The 22,108-nt window shown below is 36.6% G+C and overlaps 1 protein-coding gene across 1 annotated transcript in view; it reads left to right on the top strand.

The window, feature by feature from the left end:
• Positions 1-3,281: 3,281 nt before the first annotated feature.
• LOC105383612 (C-type lectin 37Db) overlaps positions 3,282-22,108 on the top strand; it is a 70,975-nt gene continuing 52,148 nt past the window's right edge. The window contains exon 1 of the mRNA XM_011553692.3: positions 3,282-3,600. Within this exon, the coding sequence (XP_011551994.3) occupies positions 3,489-3,600 (112 nt within the window). The 5' untranslated portion in view covers positions 3,282-3,488. The remainder of the gene's footprint in view (positions 3,601-22,108) is intronic.

The following is a 22,108-nucleotide window of genomic DNA, read 5'->3' as shown; positions in this document are numbered from 1 at the left end:
TTCTAGAAACGCCATGTTTAATATTTTTTAAGTTGTGTTGCGTAGGATGGCTATGAATTTTATATTCGAAAACTTTTAAAAAACATATTTCGATGCAAAAAATAGATGGAGAAATATACCTACCTGAAACAGCAAAATAAATACGCTACTCTGTAGTAGAGATGCCACGAATATTCGGCAACTATTCGGTATTCGGCCTATTCGGCCAGTTTTTTCAGTATTCGGTATTCGGCCGAATAGTGCGTACTATTCGGGCCGAATACCGAATAGTAAATCATGTAAAAAATGACTTGTTATTTTAATCAAAATTGTGTATTTATTTCCAAATCACAACATTTTAGTACTTAAAATTAATCAGTTGTAAGTTGTGCTGGATAAAAACGAGCATTTCAGCATTTGGTAGCCCACGATTGCGCTTTTCATTGTAACCATCCTCAGAAAATAACCTATCACTATAAACGCTACTTCCAGGTGAAGAAAGATAAGTTATTGCAACTCGTTTGCCACAGCATTCTGCCTCCTAATAATTAGCATTTCTCATATAATCTGTAGCGACTTCTTCAAAGCAGTTCCAGGAACAAAAAAAAACAGGTTGTAGCTATCTCAAATCTGATTTCTGCCCAAATCTTGACATAGCGAAGCATTCACCAAAGTATCAAGCTCTCCATTTGTACAATCAGCTGCCTATAGAATATAAAGAGTTGACTGTTCATAAACTATTCAGTAAAAAACTAAAATTGTACCTGTTGAAGAAATGTTACTACCTACTCAGTTGAGGAATTTATAAACGACAAAATTTATAATTAATTAAGCTGTTTTTTTTATCTTTTAAAATTTGTTGTAATCAAAAATATTTATGTTATTTTTAATGTTAAATTCAAATACAATAAGTTAATTGTTTACTGAATAAAGAACTGAACTGAACTGAACTGTAGCGCCGAATATTCGGCGGCCGAATATTCGGCGCTTCGGCCGGCAGCGTCGCCGAATATTCGGTATTCGGTATTCGGCCAATTCACTATTCGTGGCAACACTACTCTGTAGATAAACGGCACTTTTGGGCCACGTTAGGCCGCGCCGCCCCAGTGAGCGCCGCAGTTATCATACAAAAACTTCATACTACTTCATAGTTACAAATCTAGCGTGCCGCCCGCGGCGGCGGCGGCCTAATGCGATTCACGAAAAATACGTCGCTGTGATCGGCGTCGATAACCGACCCGTGCCATGGGGCCTGATTTTGATTTATTGATGCGATAAAAAACGGGTCTAAATATCGGCTTCAAGTCTGTCATGTAAAGTCATTAGTAGGCGTAGCGTAAGCACTACGGTTGATAAAAGTACGTTCGTACCACTACTGTAGTTAGTAGGTAGTACAAGTAAATATTACATTCATATTACCTACAATGTCCTAAAGCGATTCCACATGAATGGGTAGTAGGTACCTACTTGCTTAGGTATAGTATATCAGAGAATTTTGCTGAAAACAGGCTATATTATTCTTTTTTTTTCTTAACTTCTAGTGTCCCATTGCTGGGCAAAGGTCTCTCCCTGAACATTCCACTTATCCCTTTCTTGGGCCTGCTCACACCATTCCGTGTTAAAATTGTCCAAGTCGTCCCGCCATCTCTTTCTTGGTCTGCCTCTGCGCCTGTATTAGTCTGTATTAGTCTTTAATCAATCAATATTTTCAAAGTTCAGCCGAGAAATTTAAATTTTTAAAATAAAGTTACCGACTTATGTAGTTTAAAAACGTTAATAACTATAGTTAATTAAGTTCACTTTTAGCTATAAATTCTCTACCTTCAGTAGTAATTTATATGTAAGTTCCTAGAGGTACGTGGTAACTAAGTAGGTAAAGTACTACTCTTTCTTGAGGTATCGCACTGGAATACCATGTCTGTACTAAATATTTAAAAATATTATAATACTAGTCATAAAATTACTAGGTACCTACGTATGTAGATAATAATACCTATATTGCTAGTTACCAAAGCTACCTAATAAAGTAGGTTAATGTTTGAGAACTAACTTGTTTTTTTCGTTTTGTTTTGTACTTATAGACAAATAACAAAGACATGCAGGAAATTAAGTGCTTTAAAGATGGCTATTACCTAAGCTTTATATTTAATCTCCTAGGTAAGTATTTATATTACGTAAGCATATTATAAAACCGGCCAAGTGCGAGTCGGGCTCGCGCACAAAGGGTTCCGTAGTTAAATCAACCTCTCTCAAAAACTATAAGAGATACTTTGATCAAACCAAAAATCGTTGAAAGAGTTAATTAGCATGCATCACCTCTATTTTTTTTAGAATTTTATACCCCGTAGTTATAAAAATAGAGGGGGGGGGACATACTTTTTACGACTTTGAGAGCTGATATCTCAAAAACCGTTCACTTTAAGAAAAATGTTTTTTAGAAAACTTTATATTATTTTAAAAGACCTTTCCATTGATACCCCACACGGGTATGTACATCGAAAAAAAAAATTTCATCCCTCAGTTACATGTATGGGGGGCCCCACCCCCAATTCTTTTTTTTACTATTTAGTGTCATATTTTTGTAGCGGTTCATACAACACATATTCCCATCAAATTTCATCACTGTAGTACTTATAGTTTCCGAGTAAATCGGCTGTGACAGACGGACAGACGGACAGACGGACAGACGGACATGACGAAACTATAAGGGTTCCGTTTTTGCCATTTTGGCTACGGAACCCTAAAAAGCGTAGTAAACGTAGTGTAACGTGGGACGCCCTCCGGCTAGATGGGGTGACGACTTGCGAAAGGTTACTGGTTATAATTGGATGCGGAAAGCTAAAGATCGCATCCACTGGCGTGCGAGAGGCCTACGTCCAGCAGTGGACTGCTATAGGCTGATGATGATGATAAAAAGCGTAGGCAATATGTGCAGATGCTGGCCTAGGCAGATAGCTTGAGGTTATAGGATAAGGTCTATATTATAGGAACCAATATTCATGGATTAGCCGGATAAGCTGACTAAGCTATTTATGTAGGTAAGTAGGTTGGACATAGGATAAGCTAGCTAGGTAGATATACTTATTTGTTTTAAGTACCTAAGTATATAAATTTATCGTAGGTCAAGCCTTTAGGTAGTACCTTTCTTACATTGGCAATAGGTACCGATTCCCTTAACAACCACTTCGCCAAAATTCATCTATCCTAGTGCAAATTACACACGAAAACAAACTTGCGTGTCGGAGGCATCGACCGGTTTGAGAAGATCGTGTCTTTCTCTTCACCTGTCCGAGGTGCAACGCAGCCTCTCAGTGTAGTTGCGCTACAAGGCTGCCGCGCGCGCGCTCCTTTGCATAACCGCGCGATCGAAAAAAAAACAAAAAGCGCGGCGCGAAATGAAAAATATTCGCATGACTTTTTGAATTATAATATTTTTCATAAATTTGCTATTTGCCTGCCAGAGTGTTAATTTGAAGTTTTATTTTTAAATAGTGTTTGAAAAAGTTTCTATGAAAATGGCGTTTTTCTTCAGCAACAGTTTTTCCAGTGTTCTCCTGTTGTCCTTAGTTTTGGTTGCTAGTGCGCAAAGATCGCCCCACAACCTGCATAATAAGGAAATTGGTAAGTGTAATAATATTTTATTTTTTCGTCTTTCTGCTAAATTAGATTTTTATTCAATCTTGGGTGTACGAGAGATATTATTTTCAAAGTTATAATTTTAAGTAGTTTTTGCCGTTTTCCATAAATAGATTTCAGCATCATTATTTATAGGTTATAAGTAAGTATAGCTAGGATGGTTAGGTACTTACCTATGGAAGTATCGTCTCGATGGTTATTAATGATTCTTCGGTAGATATAGATAGCCCGGCTATAAAAGAGACCCATATAACTAGCTTAAAATATTCTGAATTAATTAAAAAAATATGCATAAGTATTTATTTTATAACCTTAACTAAAAAATTAAATACTTAATCAAATCATCACGAACTGCCTTGAACTACCAAAACTAAATTTAATGATGGCGCTTAATAAATTGATGATTCTGTGCCGGGTGGCACTGGCATTGGATTCGCGACTGAAAAATAATTAATGACTATTAGTTTACGTATCGATAAAAATTAAAAAAAATGTTAAGCATCTTCCTACCAATAAAAGAACATAAAAACTCAAAAGGTCATTCAACATTTTCAACAACAAATGTAAATCTGTTAATTTTGAAAAATCGTGAAAACCTAGCTCTCCTTTTTAGAACCTATGTTGGTCACGTTGGTCTGTTGGTCACGTGAATTTTACTATAACAATGGGTTTAAGTAGTGGATTTTTTTCATCAATTTTTACAATTCTTTGAAACATAAGCTGTTTTAGAATGACGAACTGAGTCACTTTTTTAGGCTAAACATAATACTTTTGCATCCTATATTTGCTTATATCCTTGTTATTGTTACTAAAATTACTTTTTAAAAGCTCCAGCTACAAAACTAAGGCTCCAAATTTGTACCTAGTATATTCCCATAGCATTCATTATAAGTTGACTGCATACAAATGAGACAACAAAGTTTATTCGCACAGATATTTATGACTAGAACACAGGACAGACATATAAATTAGCATCCATCGGATTAGCAGCCAAGGACAGAATTGTGAAATAGAACCTTCATGTATTCAGGACCTATCTACCTACAGAATTTTAATATAGATAATAATGTAATTGCTTGTTGTCATAATACGGTGATAAACTGTTCTAACATTATAGAACTATCTATAAAAATTTAACCAATTTCATTTTATTTTAACAATATCTTTTACATATTTCCGTATGAAGCCGCCAGTTAACTACCATCAGACAATGCACCAGATTTTATGAATTTAGAAAAGTTGGTCAATGATCATTAAAATATGCTTATTACTTAACATAAGTACCTACTTGATCGCACTGTCCCAGTTAGCAACTTTAGTTCTTACCTATTTGATAAATTCATACAAATTACAAATCATGAGTAGGTAACCCACACCCACAACTGATGTAGGTCTATTAATAGGTGCCAGTATTGTTCTTGAACGCATAAAATAACATAATGTGACATTACGAGCAGCATAAAGTTATCTTACTGACGTAATTCCGACATGGTACCGTTCCGCCAGTCATTTTCAATTTAGAATGTTATTTTTCTGCTGTAAGCTGTAACGTAAACAGAAAATAAATTTTCTCAATACCTATGTTATTTATAACCAATTTTAAAAATGATAGCATTTGAATAGGATGGATAGTCTATAATAGATAGATAGAGATATACATTACTTATACTTAGTTATAAAATTAGAGACAGCATTAAAACTATGTAAATAGCTGCACCTATACTTTATTATATACCTTAAATGCTCATTTAGATAGAGTTTTACGTAAACAAAAAAATACTTAAGTATTCTCACAACTCCCAAATTAAATACCCAGCTTTAAAAAATAAAGAGTAGAATGGACCCCATCGTGAGCGAGTGCGTACTTTTACTTTCAGCGAGGTGGGCGCTGCCTGGCTGCGGTAGGATTTCACTTGAAAAGTGACACTTTCGTTGTTACATTTTTAATTTAATTTAAACTTTCCAAAAAGGTATAACCTTTAACATACTTTATCGTTGTACTAAGCGGTAGTTTCACAATAATACCTAATGTGTAGACTCAAATGTGAAATAAAACATGTTTCTGTCACTGACTATTACTACTAAACTTCGTTTTAGAAAAAAAATTTATTTTATATTAAAAAATATTATACATTTCATACGTTAAGTACCTATGTAACAACCACTGATTGAAATTAGCCCATATAGCACCTGATGTTAATAATAATTTAGGCAAAGTACATACACGATACATCATTAACTACACGACACACCATGACTTTGTTAATGGTAATAATCGGCTTACAAACATAAGAGAAGAAGATCTTATTCAATGCAAATTACCAAAAGTACCTACTTATCAAGTAATTTAGAAAGCTGCCACTGTAGTAAGGTAATAATACAGTAACTACTAATCTTCTCGTTATATTAAATCCTATTCTCTATTCATAATAGCGTTTGTGTTGACAGTTTGCAGTGCGCTATTGTTTCTAGAATAAGCTCTTTGACTACTGAAAGGCAAGTTGAGCAAAGCTATAAAAGCACAATTAGATATATCATACTTATGTGTGTAGAGCATGTAGGTACGTAGCGAATAAACTAAAAAAATATGCTACTCAACCGATTTCAAAGATTTATAGAAATAGGTTCTGTATCCAACCATTTCTTGAGTTTATGCCTACGTGCTTAGGTTATGGTTTATCCTGAAATACCCGATATCTATAAGCCACATGAGGATTGGTACAAACTTAATGGATGTATATTTTTATATGAGAGGTACGTAGATAGATTTAATGCCTGTTTAAATATCCAGTTCCACTAGAACTTCTAAGTTTCGGACTCAGCAAAATTTAACTTGCAATACTCGTGACTCGTATTACAATATTGAACGGCGAAAAAAAAGGAATGAGGCACTACTGCTGCTCTAACGAGGAGCTAAATATTATATACCTAGCCTTTAATCAGTGGAAAGCCAGAACAAACATTACAGAATGTGGTCCAAACGGGTTCATTATATTACGAGACCTGCCTTGATCGTGGGTTTTCGATTATTGTTCTGAGCATTGAACTTGTTAAAACGGCCCACTGCAGAAATTGTTTACTTTGATAAGTGTGTGTTGAAATGGCATTTTCTATTTGCTTGCTAATTTTGCTGTAATCTGAGATGAAAATGCTTTCACTTATTGTGTTGTGTTTATATAAAACTACCTAGGTTTTTGATCTACAATTAAGATTTACGTATATAACCTTATTTATTTATTATGGTTCACCGACATTTGTAACTTGAAATAAATTTAACATAACTTATTTTTGGGAAGGGGTTAAAACATAGTTTAGTTTACACTATTAGCACTCCTCCATTGAAAAGGGATGGTCCTCTGACCAAGCTGGGCAGTTGCCCACCAAGCTAAACCGTCCAGCTTAATGTATCATCCGAACAGACACTCCGTATGTACGTCCTATTGTTTAAAGTTTAAACCATTAGGCGGCATTTGAGCCAAATTAAACACAACAAAAGGCATGTACAACTAACAATGTACCTAATTACATTTAATTCGCTAATATTATACAATTCGTTATCCATTGCGCCACTGCCTTGTCTAGAGACCCACGCGATGCAGCTAATAGCTGCCATGTACCTACTTGGATCTATTTGAAGATCGCGCCTCGTTATGGGGTCAATGCCAACTTTTGATGGGTAATTTGCTTGCTCGTTTTGTATACGTTAATGTCATTAGGTACTGTATGTATGGGTGTGAAAAGTGGCAAACGTAAGTAAGCATGTAATATAATTTAAAGCTGGACTTGGGAAGAATGACCTTAGGAGATATACAGCTACCTAATTACCGACCTACCTACATATTTAGATTACCTTATTAGGCTCATAACAAAGGTTTTTTTCAAAGCGCAAGTTTTTTTCTTCCCAATCATGTCGACAATACTTTCCTTATTACCATTTGATAGGTAATTTGTTATAATAATATTTTAAAACCCCTTTTAAATATAGTTCCTATAGTACCGTAAGATATTTCATACTGCAGGGGCTACTCTGCTTCATGAAATATAAAATTTCAAATTTCAGAGAGCTATCATGTAATATCGGTACTTTAAATGCAACGACAACGCAACGGTAGAGTCGGTAGTCGAAAGATCGTAAGTCCGCGCCACCACTAAGGGTCAATTCAGACGTACCACAACCACACCACAGCCACAACTACACCACAACCACGCGATGTGGTCGGGCGTATATTTTGTATTGACAATGAATAATCCAATTCACACGTGCCACATTTTGCCGTTGTTATCGACCACCTGTGTAATACGACCACATCGCAACCACATCGCAACCACATCGCAACCACAACGCAACCACATCGCAACGGCAACGCCGCCACGCGGCGGCGGCACCGCGGCAACCTGTTTTCCATATTAACTGCACACGACGACGTGGTTACCACATCGCAATGACAGCGACAACGCAACCACATCGACATTTTGACAGCGGCTTTTTGCAGTTGCGTTGTGGCAGCGACAAAATGACGATGTGGTTGCGTTGTCGCTGTCATTGCGATGTGGTAACCTCGTCGTCGTGTGCAGTTAATACGGAAAACTGGTTGCCGCGGTGCCGCCGCCGCGTGGCGGCGTTGCCGTTGCGATGTGGTTGCGTTGTGGTTGCGTTGTGGTTGCGATGTGGTTGCGATGTAGTCGTATTACACAGGTGGTCGATAACAACGGCAAAATGTGGCACGTGTGAATTGGATTATTCATTGTCAATACAAAATATACGCCCGACCACATCGCGTGGTTGTGGTGTGGTTGTGGCTGTGGTGTGGTTGTGGTACGTCTGAATTGACCCTAAGTCCGATAGACGCGGCGCTGCACTCACAGATCTCTTTCTATCCGTATACAGCCAATGCAAGGCAGCAATTAGCAAACTCAGTGTATGTGTCAGATAGTATGAATTAGTAGTTTCATCATCACGACCCAGCATGTCCCCACTGCTGGGGCACGGGTCTCCATCCAATGAATGATGAAAAGATTCTCCATCCAATGAAAAGGGTTTTAGGCGTAGTTCACCACGCTGGCCCAGTGCGGGTTGGTGGACAATGGGAAATATTAGTAGTTTAGTTCCCGCTTTTACCATAAGACTTCAGAGGTGCGATCACAGGATTAGCGTTTGGTGAATTCCACCTAACATGGAAAAATCAAATGTCACTTTTGGAACTAGCAAATTTGCCTTACATTTTGACAGTGACAGTTGACGATACGCAACGTAAACGGAGGTTTCGAATCTTATAATCGCTGCACAGTAGCACGGACTCTATACCTCAAATGAAGAGTAGCCCCGCTGTCATCTCACTGTCGACAGATGGCGTGGGCGTCTTTGTTGACTTCCGTAACCCGACAGGTCCCATCGCGAACAGCTCTTAGGCAAAAAAACCTTCTAAGCTCCGGTTACCGCGCCAATAATGGTAATAAAATACTACGGATTTTTCAGTTAGGTTTGTTAGTGTTTTCGTTTTGTGTTTTTTATAGACTGGACTTTGGATGTTCTTCATTTGTTTCATTACCAGCGATCAGCCTAAAAGGGGTATTTTATATTATACTTCATACTTATGTATACCTAAATTGAGTAGTAAGTAGGTATGTATCAACTCTTCTTGCTTATTTTCTTTTAATTTAAGGGTATGCACAGTGAATAGATTGGATTAATAATAGCAATTAATGCATTATATTATCCTAACTAATATTATAAATGCGAAAGTAACTGTGTCGTCTGTCTGTCCGTTCTGTCTGTCTGTTACTCTTTCACGCCAAAACTACTGAACGGATTTGAATGAAATTTGGTATACATACGGTCTAGACCCTGGGAAAGAACATAGACTATATACTTTTTATCCCGGAATTCCCACAAGAAAACTTTTTAAGGCGAAGCGAAGCGCGCGGGAACAGCTTGTACAGAATATAGGCCCTGTATATGATAATTTTTTAGATAAATTTCTCACTTAATTAAGTAAATGTACATAACTACTCGAAAATTCAGCACTGCCTTTCATAATTTAGTACTGTTTTTTTAGTTCTGTTTAACTTGACGTTCTCAGCTGTAACAGGTATTTTTTTGAAAAATCTTATACCTTAATACCTATATTATGAGGCCGCGACTAGGCAAACGTTGTGTGGGACGCCCTCCGGCTAGATGGGGTAACGACTTGCGAAAGGTGGCTGGATATGATTGGATGCGGAAAGCTAAAGATCGCATCCAGTGGCTTGCTTAGGGAGAGGCCTACGTCCAGCAGTGGACTGCTAAGGCTGATGATGATGAACATAAGTATTATTATTATTTTGTACATTTCCGGTCGGTCTCGGCATTTCGGACATCACTTGCGCTTGCGCCGACAACCCGACACCGTCGCGAGAGAAAGTTGCCGCTGCGACGCACAAATACGACGCATTATAATAATTATAATTGCAAATACTTATTACGTTTTGACAACGCATGCACTGTTTAGCTCTTCTCTGTAATATGGAGGCACATAATTACCTTCTTACGTCAGTTTTGATTACGATGAAAGCGATGTAAGGCCTTAGGCTTAGGAATAGGTGTTAGCCTCTTCTTAGGGTGTCTATATATAGGGGTTGGTTTTCGTGTTAGCCAGTCACAGAGAAGTGGCAGACTGTACAGGGTGCACCAGACGTACGAATAGGATAAGTCAATCGCGGAGGATCTTTTCATGAATTTGTTGGCTATTAAAACAAAGGGAACACTAGTAAACAACTTATTTCAAAAAAGAAATACTTATATAAGCTTGTCGGTAGGTCAACTCACAATGCTGTAGCATTCCTTCTACTCCTACTTTTAATTACCTGTCCACACTTTTTATTTACTACTGTATGAATAAAACAGCATTAAAAAGTCAATCACAAGTAAATTATTCTTAAATCTTACCCAATGTGGCTAAGACAAGTTGAAGATTTCCGCAAATAAGACGGCGACCCCGTGGCGTGGCGTTTATGATTCTTTTAATAAATTTATTGCGAGACCAACAATTTATGAGACACCTTTACAATGAGTTTTTTTCGACGATAAAAGTGATTTGTAAAATAAAATATCGGGGCCGATGGTTTATTGACTGACGAATTAAGCGATCTTCTCTTCTTACTTACATTATTTATGTTGTTTTTTTTCTCAATATGACCTATCAAATCATTCACCTTGATTGTCAGAACTTGAGTATAGAAAGCAGCGCTGGGACTTTAATCGAATGAGGAAGTGAATGTTAGCACCCGAAATCTGTTCTCTTCAACCTAAGCTTCCGATATGATGGAGATTTACTTTAGGTACTCTTTTTACTTAGCCTTCCTCATCCAGCACATCTTAGCACGGATATATATAGTTAAGATACATTTATATATAAATTAAATGTTTTATCTGTATCATTACCATCTACTATCTAGAATATTTAGTAATATTTTCATAACTATAGCTAGTAATAGCCTGCGTACTGCTCTAATAGTAATGTTCCAGCCGTCATTAGGTGTAGCAACAGTAGACGTTTCAAGTAAATTATAATATTTATTTCAACCAATTTTGACGAAATCCGATGAGCCTTGAGACACTTTAGATGAATATTTAGAATATGCTGTGGTACGCTGGTGCACTGATCAAACTAAAGCACTAAATGATTTCGGGCGGATCAATTATCTAAATTTAGTTAGGTATCTGTAAGGCAGATTTCATTAACCTCGTAGGTAACAGAGCCAATATAAAAATCAATAAGCTACATAAATGTAAGTAAATGATGATGATACTGAAAACTCAGAGATTATTTCAGGTGAGATCTCTATGATCTGATGATGAATCATCATCAAGTGACAAGCTTTCGACAAGATTCCATATTTCAGCATATAAATTAATATGAATAACCTATTATGTCTGACGCAAGGTACTTGGGCGTTCAAATTTAAACTGTCCTTTGTCCACTTTTACATATTGTACCTGTCCCAATTAAACATAATAGGATAAAATAATAAATTCCACCAAATATGGGTCGGGTTAAATATTTGCAAAAAAATATCATCGTTTTTGGTCATCAATCTTCATATTGCCAGATTAAAAGTTATCATATTCATGCATACAGGATTGCATATGAAGTGCTTGCTTTAAAAAAAGGACACTGATTTACAAATTGGTACCTATCCTGTGAAAACAGGTAGGTATGTAACATATTCATACAGTCTTTATATGGGCATATTAACTGACTAATGTATACCTGTTCAAAAATCGTGAATTCCATACACATGCACAGTCATTCAGGCTGCATGTTCATTATACGATGGATTTATAAGCTTTTGTCTGTGTCTCATGGACCATGGATGAATTTGACGAATGCAAGATAAAAGTTTTTTTATGATTATGAATCTTAATGAAAAATTCATGTAAGTACCTACTCGTCCTTAACTTATAAGTATTGTATTAACATCTTAACACTTTTTTTTGCGATTTACTTAAAAATTTATTTAAATGTGTATTCTTTGTTCGTCTCCACAGGTAAGCCCTTGATTTACTACTGAAAGAAGACTTTAAAGGTTTGTTGTACAAGGATCATTTATTTTTTCAATTCAAACATTTTTGAACCATAGTTGTCATACTTATTCTTTAACAATATCTGCGTATTATATCAATTAAGTAGTTGTATTATTTTATTTAATGTGTAATTTAACCAATTTACCATACTTATTATTATCAAGATATACCTTAGATATAAACAGGCTCTAATATTTATTACTTCGGTTATGCACGAAAGTTATTTTTGTTTCAGTAAATTTCATAAAAAATCAGTATATACCTAGACACAGGTAAAACCTGGGCATTCCCTCCAATACTATCGAATGTTGGAAGACCAACAGTAAAGCAATTTGAATCTGAAAGCAACCAGGTATCTCCCGCAGCCATCGCTGGGGGCTAATTAATCCAGCCTGTTCTAGAATCTAGATTCTAGACCGTACACAGACACTATTACAGGACTATAAGAGCTTGTCCACTCGACTTCGTTCTTCAGAGTCGTGACTAAACAACCTGAGGTGTACAAACTGTTGGATTAATGATACAATATCGGACACACCATACATCATCTTGAGCGAATGCGTGCGATGTTATTAATAAATAACTAATACCACTATAAGTCATATGATATTTACTATGCATGGCTGGTGTGAATAAGGTATTAAAAAGTTAACCCTGTTATTCATAAAATGTTATAGAAAGTTTTTAGCTATTAAACTGTTTTGTCACTCTCTGTCAAAGAAAAAAAAATTCTTACCCACCAACCCGCAGTAGACAAGCTTGGTGGGAAATGTCCCAAGCTTAGGAAGGCAGTTAGATCTTGAGGATATGCACACAGGTTCCATTCGAGAGAGCCAGGTGCAGTTGCTTATACCCCAACAGAGAATAGATATAAGTTTGAGAACCTCAGCCGGTGCTATGCAAATGTAAGAGCTCAATTTACAGCTGCTTCAGTTTTCTAGGTCGATGTATTGGATAGTAACAATTCGTTTAGCTTGTTCGAATATCGACCAATCGGCTTAAAGCTATACCGCATTCGATTTATAGTTACTGATATGGAGCACATTTCTGATGACATACAGGGTGTTGCAAAAAGGGTATACTAAGCCGAAACCTACATGTGCAGCATGTTATATCTAAGCCCGCAACTGAAATCAGAATTTTAAAATTCGCGTAAAAAAAAGTCATTCTCCATAGTAAAAAGTCACGTGACCAACATAGTTACTATGGAAAATGAAATATACTATGCTGCACATGCAGGTATCGGCTTAGTATACCCTTCTTGCAACACCCTGTATAGGTAAGTACAAAGTGGTGAAGGGTCTAAAACACAATTCCCATCGCCCTCTTAGGATTGACTGGCAGTGGTGAATTCGTTACAATATTTCTTTTTTTCCTAAAATATGTAAAAGAATAAATTATTAGGGAGCCTCCATATCGCGAACTTCTATTCTATTCTATTCTATTCTCTGTGGGGGTGTAAGTACCTGCACCTGGCTCTCTTGAGTGGAACCTTTGTGCATATCCCCAAGATCTAAACTGCCTTCCTAAGCTTGGACCATTTCCCACCACGCTGGTCCACTGCGGGTTGGTGGGTTCACATTTCTAGATGTGCTAAATCTAGATATGCAGGTTTCCTCACGATGTTTTCATTCACCGTAAGAGCGATGGTATACATTGTACTTAAGTTAAAATAACTCATTGGTACATGTCAGCGCCGGGATTCGAACCCGCATCTCTTGCGTGAGAAGCGGGCGCTCACCCGACTGAGCTACCACCGCTCACCCGACTGAGCTAGGTACCACCGCTCGAACTTATTGTGGCAACGATTTTTGAGTATATATTAGGTATATTGTTCACAGGTATTTAACACTAATTACTTCGTGAATGTTATTTCGTATTGACTTCGTGATAGGCTTTCTGAACTGATTAAGTACTTACCTACGTAGTTAAAATGTAAAGTAGACTTGCACTTAAATATCAAAAGTATGCGTTTCGGCATTTCGTCAATGGCAATAAAGTAAGTATTATTGTCTTCCTTACTGCCAAATTGACCAATGCGTTTGAGTAACTAGCTAATAAATTGTCAATTATATTGTATAATTCAGGCATCGATTAAATAAAAGTTAAGTAAGTTTTTGCTATTAAGTATTGTCCGATTGCGCTGAAATAACGACGGTTTTTATTACATCTCTGTAATTGGAAATTGTCTTAGGCATATTAAATACAGTTACAAAATTAAATGGTATGCGGACACTTGGTGTCAGAGACTCAGAGTCGCTAGGTCTGAAAATTATGAAATTAATTCAGAATCACATAGAACAACGCGAAAAATAATAATACACTCACGGGCCTTGAAAAGGTTCCACTGAAAAAGCACCAAATTACTCCCTAACGGAAAAAATGTAGCTTAATGACACCTTCTGCAACATTGAAGTACATTTAACAGAGCATCAGGATATTACCAAATAAAAACGATAATATTTTGTTCAAATTTTCAATTCAATGTTTGAAAAATTTTGGGTCGTTTCGCGTCGGCATTTTGTGAGTGGAACTTTTTCATTGCCCGTTAAATCTGTCGCGTCAAATCTCGTGTCACCTAGTGTGAGCATACTCTAAAGGCAAGCGTCCTATCCACATCGGTATCGTACGTATCGGCCAAACGAATTTTTCATAATTGTATAGAGAAACGGCGTCGGCAATGCCGCTGAAGTGGACGCACTTATGTGAATTTCTATACATACTTTGGGCATTCTGCCAGAACATCTACACTGGGCATCTGTGGATCAACTACACCCGGAAGGCGATGAGCACCATGAGGGTGCAGTATAATGACGCATACCGCACCCTCATGAGGCGGCCGCGGTACTGTAGCGCGTCGGGCATGTTCTCTGAGGCGGGAGTGCCTGACTTCTTCGCAGTCCTGAGGTCACGTATAGCGACATTCTGGTCGGGGCTGCGCAGCACTGGGAATGCAATACTGAAAGTGGTAAGTGAGGATTTTAGAAATCCATTCTACAGACACTGGCTCTCTGTTCATCAAGACGCAAATCGAAAATAAAAATGACCTTACCTATTTAATAGGTATATGTTGTATGTTTAAACTGATAATAATTGTAATACTACAATTTAATTTATCTTTGTAAGTACGTTTGTGTTTATATAATGTGTAATATGGGTGTCTAGCCTGAAATAAATGACAATTTATTATTTTATTTATTTTATTATTATACAAAGAATACTGAATGCGTACGATGACGAAAGGTAACCTTAAATGAATCGTTTCGTTGTAATACCTACCGTACCTCTTTACCAAATTTACCCAATAAGGTATCAGACAATTTCGTAGCGAGTGTGCACATGACAATGCTATCGGACGGCCGCAGCCGTGGTCTAATACACAAACGTTTGTTATTTGGAGTCTTAAGAGGAGATTCCACGTACATTATTGGTAAGTTATTTACTTACTTATGAAAGAGATGATTGTAAAAAAAAAACTTTTCACGATCATCTATTGTGATGGTCTGCTGAGAAGAGATGCCACATTATTCAGAATACAGTATTCCTACCTAGTGCTCTCGATAGGATCCCAATAGACACATGTATTGTGTTTCTTGGCCTCTGCCTGCCTTATCCAGTCTGATATCATCTGATGCGCTGTTAAATTGAACCGTTTCCGTTTAGGAGTAATTTGGTGCTATTGGCTTTTGGAACTTTTTCATTGCTCGCTCGCGAGTGTTAGCATAGAAGCTCGAGACTATAAAGTTCTAGCTATTCCCGCGAGCTTCGCTTCGCCTTAAAAAGTTTTTCCGTGGGAATTCCGGGTTAAGAAGTAGCCTATGTTCTTTCTCAGGGTCTAGACTAGACCATATTTCCAAATTTCATTCAAATCCGTTCTGTAGTTTTGGCGTGAAAGAGTAACAGAAAGACAGACAGACACAGTTACTTTCGCATTTATAATATTAGTTTAACATCCCCTTAACTGAGAACAAAGGCTGCTGCGGACATCGTCCATTTACCTTCACCAGGAAGGCTCTACGGCGATATCTGATTGTAGCCTGACGCAACCTGCTCTAGTATCGATGCGTTTACGGCCTAGGGTTCCTAGATACAGTCTACAGAGCCTAGATTTATTAGGGCTCTAAAATTAAAGCCTAAATGCTGCAATTTCTTAGAGTGCGATAGGGAGCTTATTTTATGTTTACATAAAGACTGTGTTCACACACACGAGACCAAGGACTTTGTATATATAGCCTATATATACAAAGTCCTTGCACGCTTGTATTTTATCTATGCACGCACAGATCATAAACGGTAAAAAGCACCTGTCAATATAGTTAAATAACCTAATTACCAAGAGTAGGTAATAAATATAAATAAATAAATAAATTCTCATTACCAGCTACCACCGTAATTCTCTAGCTCTAGACCCTTAAATGTGCGGGGCAGTCGAAGCGTGTTGCACGCCCGTAGTATGTATCCTCCTGACCACTCTGGACAACATACGGCATTGCACCGTATGCATAGAGCAGACCTGCCGCTCCTGTCTCTGTTCGATCTACAACACCTGCGCTTTCATCATCCAAGCCTTCGCCCTCATCCCACTCTGCTTAACAGCCATATGCGCGAATCTATCCAGGTCTTTTTTATGCTCTTGGGACTACTCTTGTCCGTGGTATACAGGATGTGGAGATTTCACGTGTATATTGCTTTTGGTGTTGACAGTATGTTTGTATCTTCAGTTTGTGCACCCACATTATGATAAGTCGCCGATGCTGTATGTTGCTGGGAACTTTTATAATGGGAGTTTAGTGAGATAGACTGGGGAATAAATGTTGGATGTGTTTTTGATTTATTGTGTTTTCGTTTTGGTATGGTATTTAGATACCACAGGAACTGGTAGCTTCATCAAATACTTATAAAAGAAGTTGAAGAAAGTTGTTTTGAAAATAAAGACTAAGCAATATGTTAATTATGTAATTTTATGTGTTTTTAGAATGATATACCTACCTAAATGGCAAGTGAAGGTAAGGTATACTTAATTATGTATGATTCAGTAATCTGAGCAAACCACGTAGGTTTTTACAAATGCTTGAAAATTCAATTGTGCAATGTTAAATAACAAAGAATTTGTTGCAATTGCAATTATTTATTACTAACGATGTTATCAAAAAATTGAAAAAAGAGTGGGCGTATTCACTTGTCTAAAGGCCAATTCACACACTGTTTAGTGCGAGCATAGAGAAAAGAACACTACGTTTTTACATCTGCAAACAACATTTTTATAATTATTATTAAACAATTAAATATTATTTCAGTAGGTATAATAAAAGTCACTGGTAATTTTTGTATGGAGATCCGAATTTGATTTTCGCTAATTTCCAAAACTAGTAGACAAAAGTTGTTCTGATTGATGAGCTGTGCGTACTAATGATAAATAAAAATATCGATATCGATAAAAAAAACATTCATGCACTATTGTTGGTTGTGCTGACCCTCCAGTTATTTTATTAGACTTTAACTTTTTTATACATATAAATAATCTAAATCCTATGCTTTAGCCTTTAATTGTAGCTTACCTTTCCTCATCCAGTGGAAATTTGGCCATGAAAATTCTCTTTTGGCCATCTATACGACCGGCTAGCGGCTCTTAAACCACATATTTCACAAGTTTTATATAACATAATTATTATCAATAATATCAAGCAACACTAATAGTTAGGTACCTCCACACAAACACTGCACTTATCCACAGTAATAATAATATATAAATAACTGTTAAATCTTAATTTATTTATGATTTAAAATTATTTTTCAAACTAAACGATTGACTGACTGCCACTGACAGATGACAAAAGCCAAAGATGTCTATGATTAGCGTAAAAAGTACTCTGTGAGCGGTGGTCGCCATTATTTTTCGTACGCGTTCCATACTTATTTTTTTCCAGACTGTCTTTCGCCAGACTGAGTGCGAGAGTTAAGTAGATGTACATTGCTCGGCTTGTTGTATAGTATTTGCAAAACTTTTGAATCTGCGATACGTACCTAGCAATGTACGACTACTTAACACTCGCACTTAATAGTGTGGCGTAAAGGCGTACTCATTTCAAGACGAGGCGATGCGGTGCGCTAGCCATCATGTGAGACTAAGTACCTAGATAGTAAAAAGTTGGTGACAATAATACAAGTCACCATGATTATACCCATGGCATTCCAATCTTGCTGAAGTATTTTACTTCTAAACATCATATTTGAATTCTCCGTTCTACATAAACATACTGTTCTTCCTTTTTTGATTCGATATCTTCAATATCTAAAGAACAAGTTATTAAGATTACCCCCTTAGGGATAATAGTCGTACATATAGGTACGCTACCAAACAATGGCGCTCCTTGGGAGAAGCCTATGTCCAGCTGTGAAGGATCACGGGCTGATGACGATGATGATGGACCATACAGTTACTTAATATAATTACTAAGTTGCTTATACTTTTTAATGTACTTAACGTTTCTTGCAGCCTACTATGTTCAGTTTGAGGATATAGGATACAAGGCGATACTACTTGCAATTCAAAGCACCTACCAGAAAAAAAAATGATTTCAAAACACCGGAATTTATTTTGACCGCGAAATGCAGAGCTAACATGAATGATGTGCTGCACACCTATCATTATTAGAGAGACTGGCCACTCGTTGCAGAAGGGTCATTCTATATGACGAAAAACTGGGTTTCAGAACGCTGCTGCGCGAGCAACGTCTCTATCTCGTTGTATTAAAGGTGCCGATTGCACGTCAGCTTTCGTTCGTTCGTTTTTCGTCAGTATAGAGTGACCCTCCTGCGCCTCTTGCAGGTCAAGGGACCTTTAAATGTCAGGTGCGTATTAGCAACCGAATAAAATGACGGATTCTCCGTTAGCATGATTGATTGTTTATTATTTAAAAAAGACTAACATGATCAAATTAATTTTTTTAAATTAAATATTTTCGTGAGACTTACATTGGAATGCGTGTAGGATTTTCTGTGACAAGAATTTATTTGCGACATCGCTTAATCTCATTTAACCATTACAGATGTCCTGAATTTATTGTAGCTGTATAAAATTTATGGTTGTGGTATTTGGTATATTTGTCTAATAAATAGCGTCCGATTTGATCATAGAATATGATAAATCGCCACAAATGATGGTCTAGGAATAGTACTTATATAGGTACCTTAAATACGAATTCATTGCGTAGATGCCATGAGTATGAAGATAAAAATGCTATATATATATATATATATATACCATGCTACGTTTGTATGCTGATAATAAATGTAATCTTAAGATGAATAACGATATTGAACAGGGTAAGTCTAGGCCTTGATTTTTATCAGATCAAGATAGAGTTATATTATGCAAGCAGGTATTTACATATTTCTTCATAGAACAAAATAAAATATCAACTACACATTACAATACTATTGTGATAGGCAAATTGGTCTTCTTAATCTTCATACTGCCTGCGGCAATCGGGTTGCATAACAACACCTATGGATAAATGATACTATTGTATATAATGTAGGTACTTTAAAAAAATATTAATAACATAGGTACTTAAGTATGTCTTGAGGAGCCAGATTCAGTGACTACCGGTCTAAATCCAATGGTCCTTTTAGCAAATGGTAACATGTTATCAAACTTACATAACAAGCGCTCACTGCCTAAAACAGAATACATTAGTCAACATAATCGTCAGCCGGTAAGGTGTATCAGATGCTGCAGTTTGGCGCTGAACTTCCATTGTTAGAGAAACACACAGACACACATACATAACTCTTTACAAGCTACTTTTGCGCAACAGTGGTCATTGTCGTAGGAAAGTAGAGCGTAGCGTTAGACCCCTGATGGAAAAAGAGGGGTGATATAAGTCCGATGTGTATCTGTTTGTCAGTGTCTGTGGCAAGATGCTTTAATTTATTTTTAAGCCCCTTACTGAACACCGATACTGAATTAGTATATTGTTTGTAGTCTAAAATTGGTTTTTAGTTTTAGAGGTGACTTTATTCAGGTATTTAAACAGTTTTTTATTTAGCTCGAATCGTACGGTATTTATAATCACGTCTCAATACAAAAACTATTTAAATGTATTTAGTTCATGATTATAATTCTACACTATCCCTAACCGTGATGTGGTCACCTTATAATAATTTCTTAGTGCTTTTAAAGGTATTATTATACTTGAAACCTTTAATGTTACGCTAAACCTTAGATCTTGTCATGCCACGAGATCATCTTTTACGTAATAATTAGTACAACACTTCTCGCCATCCGCTCTTCAAGGAAATGGAATTCTAAATTAAGTATTATAATTCATTTGCATTTTTTCTTTTAATTAGTTAAAAGAACTAGGTTAGTTTTAGGCAACGTGCGTTATTGGATATGCATTCTAAGCATGAAACTTTTGCTATGTCATTCAATAAACAAAGGAAATATTCGGTACTGACTATATTTACCTACTTAGTTATTCACGTAAGAAAATTAAATTTTACTTACATATTTTAATTTTATTATGCCATAATTATTTCAAACACAGCGTCAAAAATAATCAGAAAAAAACTAAATAATATCTTTACAATTAGGTAATATATTATACTTTTATAGTAATGCAAGGGATAATAACTATAGCATTTAAAACAATCTCATATCTTTATATTTATAAGTTTACCTTTGAATGTTAATGTGTGGTCTTTAGAGCATAAAAGAATGGTATACGTCTCACATAATAAGTAAGCCTTAAATAGTATTATTAAGGCTCTCAAGGTAAAAGTTTCATCTGAAGTTGGTGATCTTCGCTTGTCAGCGATTAACCTACATTAATGACGGTTAAATTGACAACCAGACTATTATATAGGTACATATATCTTGTAATAATGGCCTCGCACCTACAACAGTTCAAAATAATTCAGTAGCAGTTTCCCAATTTGGTATAAGTGAAAAAAATTGCAGTATTGGGAAATGGCTGGGCAGTATGCACAAATTTGGTGTAAAAGAAAAATAGATAAAATATTTTAAATTATTATAACCTATATTATAACCTATACAGAAATAAAATATTTTAAATTTATAGAACTTACTTCGTTGAACTCTTTTGTATGGGAAAAATGTAAACACCTATTTTATTATAATATTAGGTCCTTACATATGAAATTGGCGTTTTGTCGTACTGGCCACTTTGATCTCAAATATTACCGTTATGGTTAGGAATTCCAAATTCAAATTCATACAGCTATTTACTCATGCATTTGTGTTTCAAACCCCCTAATTCATTTGTTTTTTCTTCTTTTGTTTTTTTCTTTGTGTCACTCTGTTTACAAAATGGAAAACTTGAAATATCGCGTTATTTACGAGTATGAGTTCCACCGTGGCACCAGTGCTGCAGAAACGGCTCGAAGGATTAATGATGTGTATGGTGACGGTGTCGCAAAAGAAAACACAGTGCGTTTTTGGTTCCAACGTTTTCGTTCTGGAAATTTCGACCTGCAGAACAAGCCTCGTGGACGGCCGGAGACCAAAGTTGATAATGAAGAATTGAAGGCTATTGTGGAAGCGGATCCATCGCAAACCACGTCCGAGTTAGCTGCAGGCTCCGGTGTTAGTGATAAAACTATTCTAATCCACTTGAAGCAAATTGGGAAGGTGAAAAAGCTTGAAAGGTGGGTACCTCATGAATTGAGTGAAGCAAAACGACAAACGCGCGTCGACTGCTGCGTTACGTTACTCAACCGGCACAATAATGAAGGAATTTTAAATCGAATCATTACCTGTGATGAAAAGTGGATCCTCTACGATAATCGGAAGCGCTCATCGCAATGGCTGAAACCTGGCGAACCAGCCAAATCCTGCCCTAAGCGAAAATTGACTAAAAAAAAGTTGCTTGTAAGTGTTTGGTGGACTAGTGCCGGTGTCGTTCA

The sequence above is a fragment of the Plutella xylostella genome, chromosome 29 (genome assembly GCF_932276165.1).
Source record: "Plutella xylostella chromosome 29, ilPluXylo3.1, whole genome shotgun sequence".
Taxonomy (NCBI): Eukaryota; Metazoa; Arthropoda; class Insecta; order Lepidoptera; family Plutellidae; genus Plutella; species Plutella xylostella.
The sequence above is the reverse complement of the archived record's forward strand: the minus strand, read 5'-3'. Positions and strand labels throughout refer to the sequence as shown.